Below are 15,670 nucleotides of genomic sequence, written 5' to 3' on the forward strand. Positions count from 1 at the left end.
AAATTATTCGGCTACCTTTACACATAACAGCAACTTCGTACACCTGCCCGCCCCCATAATGAGCCAGGCGGCAAATGAGTTGAGCAGACCCAAAGGGTTTAGCTGGAATATGTGCGGCAACCAAAAGCCATGAGGGACAACAGACGTTTATAAATGTCAATCAGAGATGGGATTTAATGTTACTCTAAGGAACAAGAGGCATATTGAAATTATCATTATATATAATATATGATTGGGAAACAAATTAACCAATTAATTAAAAATATTATTTGAATTTTAATTTTATTTTTACCCCAAGGTAGTTAATATTACAACAACTATATTAGCTGATCTGAAATAAAATTAAAAAAAAAAAAAATAATAATAATAATAAATATATATATACTTTAGTAAGCTAGGTTTATAATGAATACCATCTTGTACATATGAGAATCGCAGAGAAAGGACTAGGTACATTTATTGCAGACATATGCAAATTCGAGCTATTATGACTATTTGATTCCTCTTACATTATTTTTACGCATTCACAGACTCAAGCTCTTTGGTTAGAGCATTTCGATATTGGCATAGAAACAGGTCAGCAGCTGAGCTATTTTATTTCACAATATTTAATTTATTTGTGAGATGTGCTGCGTCGTCTAATGGATGTTCGCTGTTTGCCTTCAGCTTAGGGGCGTATTCCGAAAAAAATAAGAAAAAGTCTAACCGCAAAGCGCGAAATGTGATACATTGTGGTTTTTTAGAGTTGACGTCTCTCTCTCTCTCTCTCTCTCTTTTTCTCTCCCCATCTCTCTCTCTTTGACGGCTCATAATTAATTTGGACTTTGGATATTTATAGATAATATTTGAGTTGTTGCGCGACGCTTAATCATTTTACCTGTCTCATATGTGGGCATCTAATTGGTGAATATAGTATTTATTTATTTTTTTCAGGCCCCGCGGCCAATTTGAACGTCAATCGAGCTGTGAGTGAAAGCGAAAGCCGGTCACACTTCCCGTAGCTGTTCTCCCACAGAGACACGCAAAAGAATTGAGCCGAACCCATTAGAGTGAATACCTGAACAGAGAGCAGAGCCACAGTCACAGTCACTACCACAGTCACAGTCACTGTCACAGTCACAGTCAGTGCCATGATTGATGATCGCCCGCGTCCAATTCAGCTCCGAGCTTTGTGTTTGTGCTGCATTAATTAACTAATTTAGTTTGGTATTTTATTTCTCTGTTCTCTCATCCAAAAATATTTTCTAAATTTATGCACACAAATTTCTATTGGATATAAATTTTATTTCTGTTGTTTTTGTTTATGTGATGTTTTGTTTTTCTTTCTTTTTTTTTTGCAGTAATTATTTACATGCATAGCCGCCAGCTAGGGGCGCATGTCACGCCTTATCGCCAGCTTTCACTCTTCTCCCCCATATGTATTTGGGGTCACTTCCGAGCGCATTGTCATAATTCACGCTTGACACAATCGTTGCGTGATTCGGACATTGCATTTGATGGACTTTGATGAATTTGGACAGTTGAAGCCACAGAATGTTATGCACGCAACTGCCGATGACAATAAATTTGACTGTTTTGGGCATTAAATGTTAACGAATTTCCAAAAATTCTCCAAATTCACATCTATTTGCATTGCTAATGATCCAGCTGCAGTTCGAGTAGTGCACAATAATCTGATTTTTCAAATATTATGCAAATCGAAATAATGAATTACGATTCTTAGCCAATGCAGCTATCGCAATCATAAATTGGCTGATTGCGATATATGCGAAATTGACAAATTCGGATTTAGAGTAGAGTTTCTCATTTGTAAATTGGCAAAAGTTCTGATGGTGATACAATTTAACGAGGAAGCGACTTGATTGACTTGAATGATTAAATATCCTCAACATAATTAACAGAATATTTTTTTATTTAATATCAAGAGGTTCAATTGGTTATATAAAATCAATAAATATTCTGTAAATATATTTGAAAAAAAGCGATTGAAAGTCTTGTTCTTTAAACTTAAATTCTGAAACTCTAAAAGTTCAACACTTTGCCATACATCACGCTCAAAGATCAATTACCCATAGCCGGAGCCGTAGCCTTAGCCAGACGCTGGCTAACCGCTAGCTCATCCGATAGCCGTTAGACATACCGCAAGCAGCTACTGTGCACGACACCTTCCCCAGTTGCCACGTATTTATAACCGCGTCGTATATCATATGGCTCGAGGCATGACTAGATTGCAGCGAGAGCAGAAGATGCTGCTGGCAATGACAATCAACATTTGAGCTCGCAGGGAATTGCTGCTGCTGCTGCGTCGTGCTCGTATTTCAATAATAACTCTCAACTCTTGGCTCACATTTCATAATTCATTTTCAATAGACTCTCACTTTTTTTTTTCATATATGTATTTTTTTTTTTTCGCTTAGCACATTAACATTGGAAAACCATTAAGTGCTGCCACGACTGATTCGAATATGTTGAGGGCAAATAGGTGGAGCATCTGATGCTGCGGCCCCACAGGCATAAATATTGTGTTAACCACAGTTGAAAGTTGTAATTTATTACAAATTAAAATAAATCAAAATGAAATGGCAAAAGCCACAACAAAATATGGACAATATATATCTATGTATATAAATAAATAAAGAAAATCGGAAGATACATACATATGTGAGGCAGTAGCAGCAGCAGCAGGTAAAAGGGGTCACCAAACGAATGTCTCTATCAATTGGAGGGAGAGAAACAAAATACAAAATAAAAAAACATTTGCATACCGTAATAAAAATGATAAACGTTAATTTTTTTATCTGCCGCTCGAGAGGAAATTGTAGCTGGAAATGATTTGTCAAAGTTGAAAGCCGATACCAGAGTGCTCACAAATATATGCATCGGCACCGGAAGAGAAATTCCAAATAAATTAAATCATATCGATTCAAATTGAAAATTTTTCCATATGTATAAAAGTTGCTGCCCAATTTCCAAAAAGCTCCATTGAGCTAAAGTCGAGTTTTTCTCTCTTTTTTTTTTTTTATTCGGTTTCTCTCGAGTGCATTTGAAGCAGCGCACATTTAATCTAATATCTGTTTTAACAACCAGAGAGCCAGTCAGCAGTCGTATAAAATCGCATAATCCGTATAGCTCTACACACGCACACACACTTCAAAATAAATCGTGAACGAAAATCAAAACTATTTACTGATGCATGAACATATTTTTTATAAGCACTCTCAGAATTTACCGCTGCGATCGATGCTCTGAAGCGGGGGATTAGATGGAGCTTAGAGTGATGCAATCACATCATAAATGTGAGGAAACCCTAAACCGACTGACTCTCTATGAGCTCTTCATATGTTAAAAAAAATAAAAATAAACAAATACTATGGCAGCAAGACCTAAATTAAATTTGAGCCAATTAACTCAAGTTTGATATGAGAGCAAAATGTCAGTCAATCGAATTTAGCCACAAGCTGAGAAATGCGCCCCTCTATGTGATTTTCATATATGTTATTCAAGTAAAGCTGACAAGTCAATGCATTGTTGATCTAAATTAAGACCTAGGTAATTTATGCATTAAATGTAACGAAAACCATAAACTACAAACACTGTGCGCCTCTCTATGCACTTCTCAAATAGTCCATCTTGAGCCAAACCAAATTTGAGGCAATTAACTTATGTTTTCTCCCAAAAACAAAACACATATAAATCTCCATGCTCGCCACACGCTATCAAAATCAATCTGTGAGCATTATGAGCCACATTCCAATGCCCATATTTAACTGAAATTCAATAGCCAGCAAAAAGAAAACAAAACATTAACAGCAGAGTGCAGGAAATGCAAAAGGTGCTGCCACACCACCAACTGAGCCAAGCTGCGCTCCGTTCCGGGCTTATCAATGGAGTTGTTTACATTTTTATGCTCCAAACAAAGTCCACGCTTGAATAGCAGCGCAATAAAAATCCCAGCTAGAATAAAATTTCAACACTTAAAACAAGTATACAAAATATTTGATGCCATAAATACCAGAGAGAACGCTTTCATCCGCTGGACAGCATTTATGATGCGCGCTGTGGAAGATGATGTCTCGACATCATTTCGAGCACTGCGTTTCCAACTGTCAAATGTCACTCGCCGTTCAATATCGTTTATCAAGCGTTTTATCGCTGATTTCTCATAAACTTTTGGCCAGTGCGCAGCACACACAGGAGGGCCCGGTCACATTAATCATGACCAGCTCATGACCCTGCTGTGCATTTGATGGCCGCTGCACACCTTCCCAGCGAGCCCAGCTCGTCGGGCGCTGCATTAAAACTTTTGGAGTCAGCAGTTGCCGAAATAAAGCAAAGCCGGAACGGGACTCGACTGCTGCCAAATGCGCAACAACCGCAGACTAATTAAATTAATTGAGGTGATTTTTGTCGCCCCACTCTCTGCCTGGGGCTATGCCATTTATAAAGTGTGCCCGAATTGGCCAAACGAAAATTCTGAATAATTCTGGTGCCATACCCTAGCCGAGCACTTTAAAGTTGGAAATATTTTAAAGTTAGTCAAATATTTCTGGTTACGAAATCCCAATGTTTTTACAGGGTATACTCCCATATATCCACTCGTTTTTTCTCCTTGGATTTTCCGCTTGAGGCTGGAGGTTTTTTGCCGCGGTTCTGGGCAATGGCCATATCCGTAAATGCTCAGCGCGTATAATCCATCGAAATTAATGACTGGTCATATTTTTTAACCAGATATGCTTCTTGTTTTTGCCGCTTGATTGAATGGTTATTCATATTTGCACAGATACGGCTGTGGCCTGCTGTTGCTGCGTTACGCAAAGCCTCTCTTTATGACCCATGCGGATTCATTATGGTGGGAGCAATTTTTATGCATCCACTTTTGTTCCCTTTAAGAATACATATAGCGGCATATTTTATAGTTCGGGTTAAAAACAAATATTTAACGAATGCAATCAGAGAGCTTTCGGGTTACGTTACAAAGAGAAAGCCTACAGCCAAATAATTTAAATGAATATAGCTGCATATATTCCTATTTATGAATTTGTAATAATTCATTAATAATTATAAATATTTCGAAATTCGAAAATAATTATTTGTAAGTCAAATAGAGATTTGCTGGTCAAAAAAAATAAATAAATAAATAAACAAAAATAAAAATAAAAAGAATTTTGAAAAAAAAAAAAAAAAAATCATAGAAAATCCTTAGCTCAGTTAAAAAGCAATAACTAATATCTGTTATAAAAATATTTGTATACAAATTTTAGTGCGATTGTTATCCAAATGTTAAAGGGAAATAAGTAAACGAAATATATTTTATATAATTTTTTTAAAATTTATATATACAATCAAATTTATATATGTATATTCATTGTAATCCTAAGCTAATTTAAGCTAAACATTCACAAAATTTGTGAAATTGCTTGACTAATGCTCAATCAATTGTTGCAGCGGCGTTTATGCTAAATTATCCATAATTTACCTTTGTAATAAACGCATTTGGTAATCGAGGTGCGCTGCGCTGAATGTTTTGTGGCAAGTGCTGGAGTGTCAACAGCATTCGATTAATAAATAATGCAATTGAATGAATGGCTGGCAATTGCTGAGTTGCATGCCGCAGCCAACATGGCGCAACATATTTTCCAGACAACACAACAACAACAACAACAACAACAACGACAGCAATGACAACAGCAACTGAATTGTGAATACTGAAAATGTTTAGTTTTAGCGCCGCAGGTGGTCAACAGACAGCGGCTAAAAGGCGCACAGCACACGGCAATTCTCTTCTACTCCTCTTTTTTTCGTTTTGCTCTGTCCCGTGTGCTGCAGGATAATGACAGGCCAACAACAGCAACAACAACAACAGGATGAGCTGGAGCAACGAGCATCGAAGCATGGACATTGCGCCCGATTGTCAATTGTTGTTGTCAATTACGTGAACAAAACATGCATACGGGCGCTGCATGAATGGCGAACAGGAGCCGGCGCTATTGCTGCTGCTGCTGTGGCTGTGGCTGTGGCTACTCCAACTGCTGTTGACCACAACAACGAACCTAAAATTTGTACCCAAAATCATCATGTCAATTGCCAGGCAACAGGCCGGAACCAGCTAAACAAATGCAAAGCGGTTGCCAGAACAAAGAGCTGCGCTTTCCACGGGAGTCTTAGAGATGAGCGAGGGCATAGAGTAGAGTCACGAAAGTAAGTAGAGCTTAGAGATTATATACATATGTGAATATAAAGTTCATATAAGGAAAGTGTAACTCAGGAGCATAATAGATTAGCTGAAATATAAGTATATTAATAGAGGATAATTATGAGATCTTAGAGGAAGTAATTCAGCTGGTTGCAAATTATTAAGAATATGAAATTATAAATAATATATATGAAATGATCGAACTCGTGTCTGTTGATAGATATAGGAGTTCATCTTGTTCTATATTGGTTAAAGAATTGATCGATTATAATGAAAGAAAAACTACTTCAGCAAATCTTAAAAAGAGAGTGAAAAGGAGCAGATATTATATATAAATAAATATACAGCTATATACATATGCGAACAGATTATGTAAAGCTGAGCAACATTTCAAAAAAATTAAAACTGATGAAGCTAAGCTTGAGGGAAAAAATCGAAAATATCAGCTAACAAATAGAACTCAACAGATCCAGTGAAGTTGAGGAAGAGTATAGAAAATCGACTGAGAAAATCTTTGGAGCAAGGCAAGATATCAATAAATCCAACAAAGTAGAACAAAGTAAATTGATATTCTACAGTTGAGCATCTAGATCAGATACCAACAAAGCTATTAATAAATAGAGCAAAGTTAAGGAAGTATAAAATATGCTAACTAAGATATTAATCAACTAATCGAGTAAAGCTGTGCTGAAATATTGGACAACAATGGGTTCACTAAATTATTGAAAAAGGTAGGGCAAATTCATCAGGCAAAGCAAATAAGTTCGAATGTAGAAAAATGATTATAGAAAAGTTAGAGAAGTAAGGCAGATCAGCTGTTGAAGGCGGAGGTAATTCTAATAAAGCAGCTAAGATAGTCATCGACTGATTTAACTAACTTGTCCAAGAGATCAGTTCCCTCCAGTTCAATTCATCCAGTTATATAGAACCTCTCAACTGAGCAGAATTCAAGTTAATTTCAGCTCTCAGCTCACGACTTTTGGCCATCTCTGCTTAGCTGCTCTCCGTTTAATTGGCATGCCATTTTGGCATTGGTATTATGTGTTTTGGGGCGCAGTGGGCCTAACGATTTGTGGCGTGTAAAAGCATTTGTCAATGTGTCACAACAATAAACTGTCATGGAGTTGCTGCAGCAGCAACAGCAACGACAGCAACAACAACAAGGGCCGCCTCCAACTGCTGCAATAATTGGAGCAACTAAATAGCCAAGGAGCCACTGCTGAGGCAGCTAAAACGTCTTTCTCTCAATGGGAGATTAGCCGCTGCTATGGTGCGCTTGCAACATCAGCATAAATTGAACCCGCTCTGACCTTTTTAATTAAAAAGCTGCAAAAGCTAGTTTTGTGAGTGGAGCAGGCGGCATTCGGCATTCGCTGTTCGGTATTCAGCATTCAGCATTCGTGGCGCGTTCGCATGCTAAAAACTGCAACAAAATTACATGACCCCGACGGGCCGCAACAGACAACAGTCAGCCGACAAGGATTTTGGCTGCACACAAACGGAACGGAAGAGAATTGTTATCTAATGTCTGGAGGCGAAGGGTCAGCTGGCGGCAACTGTGTGCAACAGTCACGCAGTCGGGGGAATTGAAGCACGAGCAAGAAAAGTGTTAATAAATTGTTGCCAGACCAAGGACCGCGCGCTCATACTGGACAAACGGACAGACGGACAGGCGGACGGGCGGGCGGATACATCGTGGCATTGCCCAAAATTAAGTTACGTAGAGTCGACGAGTCTACGAGTCGTCGCCCATGTCGAGTCAACTCCATTCGAGTCGTTGCTCGATTTGCAAATAAATTTGTTTAATTCCCCACTCGATGTGAACGCCACAGTGAGAAATATTTTATAATGCTCCGACACCCGGAGACCCGCAGCGGGGCGCTGGACAGAGCAGCGACTGGACGACTAAAACGTGCTTGGGATTTGGCTGCCAACCTGACTAATTAGACGCGTCATTGTAGCCCGATTGGATTTGCATTTGGATTTGGTAAGACTTTTCGAATTGGCATTGTTAATGAGCGAACGATGCGCCGGTCTCCGAGTGCCAAACTTCGCCTAAATGGAAACTAATTGGCATTTAAGTTGGCCAAAGTGTAGGAGTTACGGTAAGTGCACTCCTAAGGCTGCCCTGCCCGTACAGCTGCTTCGCTACAATGACAATATCCGAATGGAGTATGCAAATTACCAGGACTTCATGCTGACTGTCTCGCAGAGGCGGACATGACATTCGAGAGGCTTGGCGGGAGAAGTCAACTGAAAGGGATTACAAGGTTCTTAGCGTGACCAGAAGAGGGCGCTTTATTTTAGATTAGATTTAAGGAGAGTCAAAAAAGAAGAACGTTTAAAGACAAAAATTGTATTATAAGGAAAGACTTTTATAATAATTGGTATTATATATTATTTTTGGTCCAAAATTTTTGTTTCAGAATTTATAAAATATTATAAAATTTGATGTTAATTAATATTATAAAATATAAAATATTTTAAATAAATATTTGTTTGAAAACTACAATTTATATATTACCTTTAACTTACTTCCATAATTTAAAGAAATATATTTATCAAATTTTTAAATATTAATAAATATAATAAAAATATTATAGTTGGTAAAATATTTAATATATAATGTTAAAAAAAAAATATAATTATAATATAATTTTTATAAGAAATACATATATATATATATATATATATATATATATATATATATATATATATATATATATATATATATATATATATATATATATATATATATATGTATTTAGATTAGATTTAAGGATATATATATATATATATATATATATATATATATATATATTCTTAAAAAAAATATTATGTAATATAAAATTATTTATATGATTTACTTTTGTAATAAATACTATTTATTAAATGTTTATTTAATATTCGTACATTAAGTTAAAGGAAAAATATTTTCGAATATTAAATATATTGTATTAATAATAAATATTTTTGTTATATATATTCGCTTAAATTTATATTCAGAATGTCACACATTTTTCAACAACAACTTTTCGTGTTTTAATGAATTGCTCTAATAAAAACTTTTTGTACAAACTGTATTTTATTTCAACATCATATGCCTTTTATTGCACATGCAAGTATTCACATTTGCCCCACATGTCCTGGCCTGTGTCTTCTGCTTAATTGCGAATCCATTGGCTTTATGAAAAAGCTGAAAAATACATTTTTTTATTATTATTTGCTGTTCGCATAAATAATGGCAATTGGTTTTTGCTGTCATTGTTTTCATCTGGCCATGTGCAGGCCATTCGTATTTAACATATCATTCATATAATATCAATTAGTTGCATATGTGCGGCGCCAATCTCTGTGCCGGCCGAGAGCTGCGAATTATTGGCCAATGTCGAGCTGGCCGATATCCGGTCAAATGGCCGTCCACTCGCTCTGCTTTGTCACTGGCAAACGAATGAAAGAGCTCACTCGATTGGCACTGCCTGTTTGTTGCCTGTTGATGATGGCGACGATGATGACGCCGCCCGAGCATGACGTGGATATTGACAGCAGTCGCAGCGGCAACGGACGACAACGGAGCACAACATCAATGTCAGCATACCAAACGTGCTCTGCTCTTCTTCCTCTCCTTCGCCTTTTTTTCCTTCCTTTATTTTCAACACAAAAAACTCATTTTATGGCAATTTCTGTGTCCCCTCATAGCGAACTGAATGAAATTTAACGAGCTGCCGAACATACATTCATACTACCACCACATATAGCCATACTCGCATGCATACATGCGAGCATGCATACATGCGAGCATGCATACATGCAGATATGCATACATTAACCAATAAACGAAAAAGGATTGACATTAACGGCTCATTTGACCTGTACAGTTGAAAAGCCAAGCAGAGTCCAAGCAGTCAATCGATTGCTTCCAGCAGTTCATCATTTCTTATTTTAGTGAGCAACAGTTTTTGTCATCAAGAAAGATTCTACAATTAGTATTTTTATAAAAACCTTACATATGCTCAAACTCCTTTAATATGTTTAGAGCCACGCCTATATTTAAATAGCATGGCCTTTATATATTCTTTAATTCTTTTTAAAAACATAGTTCGTGCCATTCTATTTAATCTTAATGCTTAAGAGAGAATCACATAGAAAGAAATTCTTAAAATCACACCCTCACACACATTTACATAAGAGTTCGAGTAGGCCTTACTTGTATTCATGAGAATCACATAGAGGGGCACTAGAAATTTTCAAAGTGAACGAAATGTTCTATATAAATGAGCATTAATAAATGAGAGTATTCAGAGAGAGTGAAGAAAATAATTTCTCTTAATGAGAATCACATAGAAAAGCACTGCAACAAAGATAACTTCGCACTCAATATCAAAACAGCAAAGTAAAATTAAACTAAGCCTGACTTGTATTTGTGAGAATCACATAGAACGGCACAGAGACAGAAATAAAGGCACATTTCCAATTTGGCGCATAGAAATTTCGGTATTGGGGCGAGCATTGATACAGTTCCGTGTAGTGCTTGCAATCATAGATAGCAACACGTAGCCAGTCCACCGATACTATTTCGTATTTCTTGAGGCATTCTGATGATCAAATCAATGCATTCCAATATGCAGGGACCAGCTTAATTATGTATGCAGCGAACGTAGCAGCCCCAAAAAAAGAGGAGCTGCCTCAGCTGCTGACTGCTGGCTGCTAGCTGCTAGCTGCTCTCTGCTGGCTGCTGTCACCCCCTGCTAGCTACCCCCACCTGGCCGGGTCTGTTAGTTTTTGGGCTTAACCTTTTGCCAATTTAAAATTGGTTTGCCTCGGCTGGCTGGCAAGTTCAAATATGCACAAACATTTGTTCAAAGGCTAAAGATTTATCTCGCCCGTTGTTCGCTAGACACCCTGTGGTTCCTTTCCACGGCTCCACGTCTGCTTCCGTTTCGTGCCGAGACAAGAGAGCGGCCCAGCCAATACAGCGAAGCCGGCTGGCTACCGGGTCTGAGACTCTTTGGCTATTCATATGAGCGCAGCGATACAAATCTCTGAATTTCAAGTGCAAAACTTGAATATGCAATTGCATTTTTCACGTTTTTCTCTCTATATAGTATTTTGTTTCTCCCGCTGCTTGAAATTGTTTGATAATAGTTTTCTTTTGGTTAACGTGAATAATGCCAAAAGTCGAAATATCTGTGGTACAGTGAACAAACACTTTGATGACTGGCTTTTTATTTATTTTTGTTCTGCTTTGTGACTTTACAAAAGTTATTAAAACTCATGGAGTTACCCTGCTCATTGATTTCTTAATTTACTCATTGTTCACTTTGGGCATAATTCAAAATTTCCATTTAGATTGAATGGCCTCCTCTAATTTGGTCACATTGAATATGCCGGAGGGCAGCTACCTAGGGCCTGTACTAAAAATTGTCAGACTGCAAGTTTGATTGGCTCTGACTGGCCGAAAAGCATTTGGCCAAAAAGCTTTTAGAGCAGCGAGCTGAGAGAATTCAGGCAACAATTGGAGCTTGTGAAGTGGCTGCCTGGTTGGTGGTTGGTGGCTGGTGGCTGTTGGCTGTTGGTTTCATTGGCAATTTGCATATTCACGCTGTGGATAAAAATCAAAACAGTGGGTGCCGTGGCTGCCACAGCGGCAAGAGGCAAGCTACAAACACAGACAGCCAAACGGCAGCGGGCGAGATGCAATGACAGCGACAACCAGCAGCCAGCAACCAGCAACGAGCAACGAGCAACGGCAGCAGCAGCAGCAACTGCGACAAGCGACAGGAGGACAAACGCCAAGGCAATCGATGAATGGGACAGAGAAATGCAAAATGTGCCTGCTGGGCATGAAACCATGAAACCGAGACCCGAACGCGAGGCTCGAGCTGAAATCGCGGCCAAACAAATTCAAAAATGTTTGGTGAATTTCAATTGCTGACAAATTGCGAAAGCGCCAGCGATGCCAGGAAGCGAAAGGAAATGCGCCGCAGGACAGGTTCCCAAACAGCGAGGATGCGGCTTCGATGAATTCAGCACAGTCAACAACAACCACAACAACAACAACAACAACAACAACAACAACAATAGCAGCAGCAACGAGGCGACAACGAGGACGGTGTTGTTGATAATATTATTAGTACCGGTGAATGCCAAATTGTCCTTAAGGATATAAATGGAATTTGAAATTATTTTATCAACATTTTTGATTGCTTCCAGCTCAACAATTGCCGCAGACAGAACAGCGCAGGACAGCAGAGGGCAGGAGCCTGGAACTAGGGGGCAGAGAGACAGAGGGCACTTCCATCGAGTCATTCACAGCGACCAGCCGTACATATTTTAATAATATTCACCAAAGTTATGAATTCTGTACGCCAACAAGGAAGGCAATGATGAAGTTCCTGCTGCCGTTGATGATGACGATAAGTGGCAGCAATACGTTCGCCCGAAATGATAAACTTTCGAGTTCTGGAGTGGTTCGTTGTCCCTATGCTAATTATTATTGTATGGCGGGTCTGGCGGGACTGGCGGGATTCGCAACGCATCACTGCCGGCCACGATTTTATCTAAGCTGATAAGGAAATTGCTTAGAATTCGTAATGGAGCGGCTGCTAAATGGAGCAGAAGTTATAGCCTGGCTTAGGGCTCGGAGGTGTTAAGCTGCTGATGGATATTTGAGTTGACCCGGGCCAGCAAGCGGTCTGAGGTCAGGTAGCTCAGTTGACAATTTGGCGCCATGAGGAGCCCGGCACGTGTTAGCCCTGCTGCATATTTCAAATTGCTCAGCCATTGATTTCGTGCCTCAGACTGTATTAATGGACGATTGAGGCGAACTGGCGGAATGGGTCTGCTTTTGTTTGGGAATTGAATAATGTTAATCGAATCTTTCACTTTCTCGTTTTATTGTGCCTATTCTAAAGAATTTGTATTAGCAGGAATTTGTATAAGAAGCAACTAACTAAGGAAGAGTTTGAGTTGATTTTAAGTTTTAATTGAATAGGCTGGAAGGTAAATTGCGATTGAATCAGAATGATTAAGAATATGCAGATAAATAAAGGATGACCAGGCTATGATATACGATATATACTCTACATATACAAGATTATACACGATATATATGTATATTAAGTGATAAATAGTACTATACAGAATATTGTGGTATACAAAATATATTATTTACGATATACGATACTAAATATAGTATATACCAAATACTATACTACAAATACTATAATACAATATTTGATACTACTATATTTCTAGGCCATTTTATATGGTATATTGTCTAAATACTATATGCGATTCCATATGAGATATGCCATGTACGTATGTATATCATATATAATATGGGATAATATATACAATGAAGATATAATTCTCCAATAATAAGATATTGGATACTAAATATTATAAACGCAATACCATGAATAAGTTGACAATTATATTTATTAGTTCAAAGTAAGCGCATAGGAGAGGGATCAACGGCACATAGAACAATACATCAACTTACAATGCTGTTCTTACAAATACCATCCATTATACATATAATTACCTAGTTTGTAGGAGTTCTAGAACTTCTTCATGAAAGAGTATACCCCATACCTAAAGTCTTCTCATTCCACATGTGAGCTTATCCATAAGTAATTGCATTCATATAGCTTTCAAATAAAACTAGTATCTATCTCAAATGGCAATATGTTTCTTGCAATTTCTAATGCTCTTTAGCTTATTTGTTCGCCCTTTTCCTCCTCCCCTTCTCCATTCAATAATGTTTGCCCGAGCACTTCAACTGCATTTTAATTATCGCAAAAATCCTGCACTTCACTCTCTCAGCTCTGCGATGAAAATCCGAAAGTATTTTAGGCAAATGATTCTCACATTGCGAAATCAAAGTTTATCGATTCGAATGCTGAAATGTTGAGTGTTGCCTGGCAGCGCGTCAACTGCATGTGCATTAAAAGTGATTTAGCCGTAAAAGTATCGAAGATTGCATTCATTTACAATGCTCAAAGACATTTTGTGGCAATTTGCTGGTGAATTTTTGTCAACTGCCAAAGTGTTTTCTATCGGTATATTTGTATATTTATGCAATATTTGTGTGTTTGTGCTAGGCAAACGTGTCGTATGTGAAATATTTTCATGCCCAACTGAGTTCATAAACCATTTGAGATAATGTGGCATCAATTTTTCTGGCCACTTAGCCACTCGACAAATGCAAATGTATGTGGCCTTAATGGTTCTTATAGATATATATTCCAGCTGCAAATATACATATGTATATGTACATATGTATATGTTATCTATCTATATATGTGTGTATGGATAAACAGAGACATTGCAAATTTGCCTGTTCTTAATGCAATACAAACAAAGCTCTAATTTAAATGGATCTCTCATCAGTGTTTTGACAGTTGAAGTTTTGACAGGGCACGAAGTCGAACTTCAGCCAGCCACGCTGTGCCTGTGTGAGTGTGTGCGTGTGTGTGTGTTTTAGAAATTCATTGGCAAAAGACAAATACACATATGCAAATAGGCAGCGCACTCAAAACTAATGTACTATGCATGACTCTCGCTTCATCTCGCTCGCTCCGATAGCTGCTCACAATGCCCGCAGTTGATTGTAAATGAAGTGCCACACTCACACACACACACTCACACACACCCACGCATATGTATGCATGGCCAAGAACAACATAAATATTCAATTTAAATTATTACCAAATTGGCTTTCGTAAATTTCCATTATGCACTTATTTCATTTTCATGGAGAACATCGACTGCGACTCTGCCGACGCCTAAAAGCAGTCGACGTATGCAATTTCGACTCTATACACACAAAAGGAGAGTGTGTGAGTGAGAGAGAGAGCGAGAGAGAGAGAGAGAGAGGGTGGTAGGGCAACCGCTCATCAATAAGCAATTTAATTTGTCAATCGTCTCTTTGCCTACAATCAACAAAATCCATCAGCTATAAACGTTGTCCTTGGCTTGCCTTCGCAGTGCAATTAAAATCGTACATTTCAATAGAAGGACCCAGCCAAGCCCTGAGTAATGCTGCCCCAGCATAGCCGACCGATGCAAGGCTTGTAATTAAAATCAACAAACACACACAGACACAGACACACACACACACACACTCACACACACACGCACGCTGGCTAGGAGACAGATGCAACTGCATTTGCATATGCATATGTGCTCTGTCATAAAATGCGCATATAAATTGCATGGCTATTTATGCTGGGCGCATTAATAACGCGCATACGTCATGTTGTACAAGGGAACTTCAACTACAAACTACAATGATTATACGCTGGGCCCCAGCATAGGCAAATATATGTGAAAATTAAGCCCAAAGGCAAGTCGAAATTGCTATTTGAATAGCTCAATTTGTGTAACTAGAGTTGAGCTCAATATCGGCAATATTTGTGAAATATTATTGTAATACTACTCATTTCATACCAATTAACTTAAACATATTTATTT

At 38.1% G+C, this 15,670-nt stretch overlaps 1 protein-coding gene across 1 annotated transcript; it reads left to right on the forward strand.

The window, feature by feature from the left end:
- Positions 1-12,149: 12,149 nt before the first annotated feature.
- Positions 12,150-12,762, forward strand: LOC108620610 (uncharacterized). Its single transcript, XM_089468810.1, has 3 exons — positions 12,150-12,227; positions 12,302-12,332; positions 12,407-12,762. Exons 1-3 carry the CDS (start codon positions 12,150-12,152, stop codon positions 12,760-12,762), a joined length of 465 nt encoding a protein of 154 aa, XP_089324936.1.
- The last annotated feature ends 2,908 nt before the right edge of the window (positions 12,763-15,670 follow it).

The sequence above is a fragment of the Drosophila arizonae genome, chromosome 4 (genome assembly GCF_054131065.1).
Source record: "Drosophila arizonae isolate 15081-1271.41 chromosome 4, UAZ_ARI_1.0, whole genome shotgun sequence".
Classification (NCBI taxonomy): domain Eukaryota; kingdom Metazoa; phylum Arthropoda; class Insecta; order Diptera; family Drosophilidae; genus Drosophila; species Drosophila arizonae.

Coding starts and splice junctions, on each gene's coding strand:
- LOC108620610 (XM_089468810.1), top strand. CDS start 12,150: ATGCCAGGAAGCGAAAGGAAATGCGCCGCAGGACAGGTTCCCAAACAG. Junction 12,228..12,301: donor GCTTCGATGAATTCAGCACA/GTCAACAACAAC, acceptor GGCGACAACGAG/GACGGTGTTGTTGATAATAT. Junction 12,333..12,406: donor TGATAATATTATTAGTACCG/GTGAATGCCAAA, acceptor GATTGCTTCCAG/CTCAACAATTGCCGCAGACA.